Source organism: Planococcus citri, chromosome 3, assembly GCF_950023065.1.
Source record: "Planococcus citri chromosome 3, ihPlaCitr1.1, whole genome shotgun sequence".
NCBI classification, from domain to species: Eukaryota; Metazoa; Arthropoda; class Insecta; order Hemiptera; family Pseudococcidae; genus Planococcus; species Planococcus citri.
The window spans coordinates 28254983-28261333 of NC_088679.1; the positions used below are offsets into that span (position 1 = coordinate 28254983).

The window sequence follows — 6351 nt, forward strand, 5'->3', positions numbered from 1 at the left end:
ATTTTCAGATGGCAAGCAAAAGTTGATTTCAGTGTTCGTCACATAATTAGAAAATAGAAATTCATATACATACAAAAATACAAAATGTCTATGTATTTTCACTTAAATCTACGTACCTACTTCAATTATTTCTGCAAGATCTTCATTTGGAATACCCATTTCAATAAAATACTCCTTGAAACAAACCTTTACATTTTTATTATCATTTGAATTATTTATGGAATTTATTATTATTCATTAAAACAAATGAATTCAATAATCATAATGGATCTTAACAACTTCATCAATTTACCTCGTGATATATCAACTCTAACACATCTCTATCGTCACTGCCACATTTGATAGGAGTTTTCATTCTTGTGGGAATCACTTCTTCACCACACGTGACGATTTCCCTTTGAGAAGTAATTTTTTTCGGGAAAAGACACTTACGATTTATATAATTATACTGAAACGAAAACTGGATTGCCTGCTCCCCGAAACACAAGTAGAGAAATTTTTGAGAATCGCTCAATTCGATGTTTTCGTTCGAATCTTCGTCATTTTGTGGTAAAATAATTGTATTTCCTTGTAGAATCACTTCGAGGGCAGGATATAAGATTTTTTCAGATATAGTGTTATTCGTAGAACCTGCCAATCAACAGTACCTTATGATCTATAGATTATATTATGTAGAGTACTTAGAATGATAAATTTACTTGTTTATTAAGTTCACGAGTAAGAACGTACTGAATCCAATACCGCCATCAGTGGAACGAAATATTAACGTGAAAAAAATTGAAACCAAGAAACCAATTTTCAAATGATTCGTCATGGTGTAAAATTCACATTTAAAATTTAATCACACGAAATATTTGTCGAATCAGATAATTCGAATTTTACTAGTATATAAGATACGAAGTACGTAGGTACCCACGTAGGTAGGTAACACTTCTCTGTGAACATTCAAGCGTAGATTCCGCCAAATTACATCAATGTATTTGTTCAGGTGTGTGTTTCGCAAGCTCGTATCATAAGGAAATCTAGATGCCATAAAATCACCCACAGTGATTTTTAAAATTTTATTATCGCGAATAGAAAAAATGAGATACATTAGAACACTCAGAAGTAGGTGAATCATTAAACATATGGACAACTTCCCATCCCACCTGCCACTTAATACAAAGAATTACTTTTGAATGTCTTCTTTAGCCAATCCTTGAATAATCGTACTCTATTTTTCTTAGGTTTAGGTCTAGGCTTAGGTTTAGGTCTGCTTCCAACTGGAACTTGCGGATTGAAAACTTCCGTTATCAAGATATCTTCTTTATCTAAGCCTAATTTGGTTCGCATTGTGTCATCGAACTTGCAGCAGTACGCGATTCCATCGATCTCTTCCCATCCCTGAGAATTGCAAATACTTTCGGTGCATAAAAGCTCGCCTAAATTCGGAAATTTTTTCGGTTCGTTCTGCATGGCTAAAACAATTCCTTCTTGGTATTCGTCGTCCATTATCAGTTTCCACCAAACAGCTGGTACGCTTAACGTTATGGATTTACCAAATTTCAAGTTCAGTTCTTTTTCATTCCGGATTAATGTACCATTTGTTCCGGAGTAAACATACAGATATCTTGTACTCTGAAATGTATTTTAAGGTGACTTTTAATATTAGCTAAGTATAAAATAAAAGTTCGACTAATGTTAGTGCCCATTGGCTATAATCTGATGAGAAAAAAATCTCCATAGGGCGTTAAGCAAGCAAAAATACATACATTTAAAAAAAATTGGCCAAATAATTGTGAAAATTACAACAACAAAAAATCTTAATTTTAGGTGCATGCAAAACAAGAACATAAATCAAAAAACGAAAAAAAAAACTGAAAAATTGAAGTTTTGTAATGTTTAGAGTACCTAAGGTAAAGAATTTGGAAAAATCGAGAATTTTTCATTTTAAAAAATTTTGAGAAATAGCGTTTTACATTTTCAAAATGTTTATTTTCATTTTTCCAATACATACTTTACCTACTCTAACGACTTCCTCGAGTTTGTTTCTGCCATTTATTTAGCAACTTCTAAAGCTTTGGTAAAAGTTCAACATTTTTTCATTTATAAATTTCAAAAATAAAACGGCCAAGTTTCAATCAAAGTCGCAAAAAGACCGAGGAAAAGTCCAGAATTAAACTCTTTTTAGATTCATCCAGTATTAATATGAGAATCGATCTTTGAACTGTTTAAAAATTTGGCTAAACCTGATCAAAAATTATCACATAACGACCGCCAGAATGTTAAAATTAAACGTATTGTGGCTTATGGTCTTAAAATTTTTTGGAAAACTTTGGATTAAAAAATGTATTTATGGCAAATAAAAGTCTTTGTAAAAAATTGAAGATTTTTTTAGTCAATTATTAATTTTCTTTCTCCAATTTATAGGCGAAAAATTTTAATTTCATAAATTAAAAAGTTTTGCAATCATATTTTTAAATAATATTATGTAGGTAGGTATGTACTTATTTTATTTATTTTTTTAAACTGTCGAAAAAAACTTTTGGTAGGTAATTATTAATCAATTTTGGTTTCTTTTTTCTTCTAATCTTAAAAAGCCATGAAAAAATCCTGAATTTACTCAAAAAAATTTCTCAATGCCATGCCATGAAGAATTAAACTTGATGATGAATTAATTAGAAGATAAAGAAAAAAAATGATCGAAATGTTCACGATTCTGTCGAGCGTTTAAGTTAGTAAAATCACGTCTGTTGTCTGTTTACTTGAACAACATTTTTTTTTTCTTTTTTTTTTTTTTTAATAGTTCATGTTGGTTTGATTTTGAACACTTGTTGATTTTTTTCGACTGTCTGGGTTTTTAAAGGAGTTTCGTAGTGTTGAATTAAAATTTTTTTAAAATAAAAATTTTAAAAATTCATAATACGAGCTAGTTTACGATGATTTACCTACTTTCAGTTTCACTGCTCTTATATGCTCTTCCAGTTTATTCCACCGGGCATAAATGCTGGACCATTGTGGTCTAACATTTAAATAATTGTAAACTGACGTTTTAGCGATTTCTGGATTCACATGAATTGAAGAAACTAACATTTGAGGAAATAGGTATTCGTCGAAATCATCTCCAAACATTTCTTTCAGAATTTTTGATTGTTTTTTCTGTAAAATTCAAAGTACTGGTACAGGGTATAAATTAAAGATGCCTGAAATATTATATTTAAAGTAGGATACCTAATAAAATAAATGTAAATCATATGAGATTACCGTATTAAAAAATTCCTTTTCTTGTTGAAAATCCAAATTAATAAATCCTTTGGTTTTTAACTGTACTATTTTAAAATAATCCAAGAAATTCTCCGGCAAATCTTCGTCTGTCGATTGTAGATCTAGATCATCGGATTGTATTTGATGAGACTCGACGGCGGATTGAGAAGGTTGTGGATCATCTGGTTGTTTTTGCTGAGACTCAGTAGAGGGTTCAGGAAGGTCTGCATGTACCGGTTTCAGAGGATACCTCACGTACATGGTCTCTTTATCAGATGATCGCCAACATACTGTGTATACTTCGGCAAAATCTCGCTTTATTTTTGGAAAAAGGTCGTCCTATAAGTATTCAAAATGAAATTCGTACGTTGGATCGATTACAGTCACGAAAGATAGATCACTTATGTGGGTATCATTATCAACTTATAGGTAGATAGATATACTAACTCTTGATCTAATTATAGGAAGTTTCAGATAAAAAGATTTAGATTTCCAACATATCTGAAACATAAAACAACACGAAGTAGTAGGCAAAGTATTCGCTTTTTTTGGACCAGAATGAAATTGTTTATTTATTGTTTCATATGTACCCAGTACCCACCTCATAAATGTAAGTGTACAGCACACCCTTATCATCTTTACCGCATTTTACTCCGTCATCTGAAAAACCCCAGAGTTTCGGTTTCGGGTCGTGTTCACACTGGATACCTTTCGGATCTGGTTTTATTTTATTTTCCTCTTTTTCAAATAAACAAAATTTGAATTTTTCTAATCTAGTTGTTGCTACTTGTTCGGGTGTTTCTGCTGGGCAAAAATAAAATGGTTTTCTTGCTTCGAATTTTTTATTTCCATTTATTATCAGTTCCAATGCTGGAAAAGGACCTTTGGGTTTGGGCTTAGTTGGTTGTGGCTGAGGTTCTTCGGATACTAATTTTTAAAAATCCAGACAAAAAATAAAAAATATTTGTAGGTGTAGGAACTTTATATTTAAGATTTTGAAATGTTACTATGAAATCTGTTTTGAACTTACCAATTTCGGATTCCTTCGCTTTATTAGTTTCGGAGTTAGTTTGTTGGGATGGTGAACCTGCTGTCGAGGATGATGGCCCCGAATCGGATACGTTTCTTGTTTCTTCGGCGCAATAAACTCTACGAGTATTGATGGTAAATAGCAGGATGCAAATTAACATGGGGTTCATCGCTGCGCTTCGATCGTTGAATTTGAAGTCAGTCGATGGTTTTTTACGCGATTTTTCGTCACTTAGATGAATCAAAAGAACTAGATAGGTACCTAAGTATAAGTACGAAGTGGATCGACTAGATATGTAGTTTATCCTCATTCGGCGTAGTAAAGTCTGCGAGTAGGTATTCATATGAACACAAAATATGTAGCAGAATGCAAATTGATATCACATTTTCATCGCAGTGTTACGTTAAAGTTTTCGATCACGTTTTTCTTCAAAGCAGAATAATCGGTGAGCAATATGATACGAAATCGCAGACTGCGAATTATAGGTCTAATATCAGTTTCGTCGTATCGTTCTACGTTTGAATTTTCAGTGAATAATTTTCTTACCTACACGATTTTTACGTCACTTGAATGAACAAACACAGCGATAAATTTGCGATCGTTTGTGGCTATGTTGCATTACTTTATGGGTAGTCCTAGTCATAAAGTAAACATAAAGCTGACAAGTCAGCTCCCAATCTTTCGCACAAAAGTGCACGTGACTGTGACTAGATATTTCATTTACCTACACTAAGTTGTATAAGTTAAGCACTATCTAAGTACATACTTATTTTACATTTTAAATATCTATTATTTTTAATGATTGAATTTAAACCATATCCTCAAAAGTTTTCCTACAATCTCATAAAATGTTCAATTTGTGTGAATTATCTTTGATAAAAAATTGGTAAAAAAAAGTTTGCTCCGAGTGAATAAACAATGGATCCTCAAAATTGGATGATTTTTGACAGCGTCGTACCATTGCTAGAATTTGTCCAAAGGGAATAACAAAGCAACATTTTATAAGAAAGTTGAAATCTTAAGGAATTTCATGGAAATGAAGGTAAAATGTAAAACTATTGCTTAAGCGAACCAAATAGCAAAACTTTTTCGAATTTTTGTATATTTTAAATCGAATTTTCAGCCTTTGAAACCCGCATCTCCCCCCTTGGTCAAGCCACTGATTTCTGAGAGAAAAAAAAACATTCAGAGTGGATCAGATTCAGAGCAGAAGAAATGATGATTTTCAAGAAGAGGGGAGGTGGTAGCCATTTTCGTTAAACACGTTTGTTCTAAAGCTTCTCTCCAGCAAACGAATTTTCGCCTTTCGGATTTTCCAGTTATGTAAAAATTGCTCAAAAAGAAAAACAGAACCGAAGCACAAATTTTTAAAACCAGAATCTACTGGTTCAAACTTCAAAATCATGATTTTAATCGTTCATTTTCAGAACTGGAAGATTGAAAAATTCTCTGTTGCACGTCAAAAAAAACAACAAAAAAACAGTTCATCTACTGCAAAAGTAGTGAATTTTTTTTGCTTTTTTGGGCGACAGAAATAAACAACAACAACAACGACGACGACGAGGACAGCAAAAATTTCACTAGAGAGTTTTTAAATGCACTTTTGGCCAGTTTTAATTCAACAAAAAAGCAAAACTTGTTCATAATTTTAGTAAAAAAAAAAGTAGAAATTTTCTACTATTAAATTTTACTTTTTAGCGATTTGGGCAAATTTTTTTGGAATTTTTCAAAAAAACATAAAAGGAAAATGTTTTTTAAAAATAGAAAACTTGATGGCAATTTTTGGAAAAGGCAAAATTTTTGGTAGTTTTATAAAAAGCAAAATTTATGTATCAATTCTGAAATCTGGAAAAAAGAAATACTTTTTGACAATTTTTGAAAATTTTGGCTAAAAAAGCAAAACTTTTATCACAATTTTAGCAACTAAAAAAACTACAACTTTTTCACAATTTTTAGCAATTTCTGCAAGAAATCAAGTTTTTTTGGAAAGCAAAACTTTCTTGAATTCAACTTGAAAAAGGAGTTTTTTTCAAAAATAATAAAGTACTTCCAATTCGTAAAATTTATATTATGCTTAT

At 31.4% G+C, this 6351-nt stretch overlaps 1 protein-coding gene across 1 annotated transcript; it reads right to left on the reverse strand.

The window, feature by feature from the left end:
• Nucleotides 1-1047: 1047 nt before the first annotated feature.
• Nucleotides 1048-5460, reverse strand: LOC135841009 (uncharacterized). The gene is made up of 6 exons (XM_065357787.1): nt 4274-5460; nt 3845-4170; nt 3691-3744; nt 3244-3582; nt 2932-3138; nt 1048-1617 (listed from the first exon to the last, which is right to left on the reverse strand). Exons 1-6 carry the CDS (start codon nt 4614-4616, stop codon nt 1156-1158), a joined length of 1731 nt encoding a protein of 576 aa, XP_065213859.1. The 5' UTR covers nt 4617-5460; the 3' UTR covers nt 1048-1155.
• Between the last annotated feature and the right edge of the window lie 891 nt (nt 5461-6351).

Coding starts and splice junctions, on each gene's coding strand:
- LOC135841009 (XM_065357787.1), bottom strand. CDS start 4,616: ATGAATACCTACTCGCAGACTTTACTACGCCGAATGAGGATAAACTAC. Junction 3,745..3,844: donor TGTACACTTACATTTATGAG/GTGGGTACTGGG, acceptor TTTATGTTTCAG/ATATGTTGGAAATCTAAATC. Junction 3,139..3,243: donor AAAAGGAATTTTTTAATACG/GTAATCTCATAT, acceptor TGAATTTTACAG/AAAAAACAATCAAAAATTCT.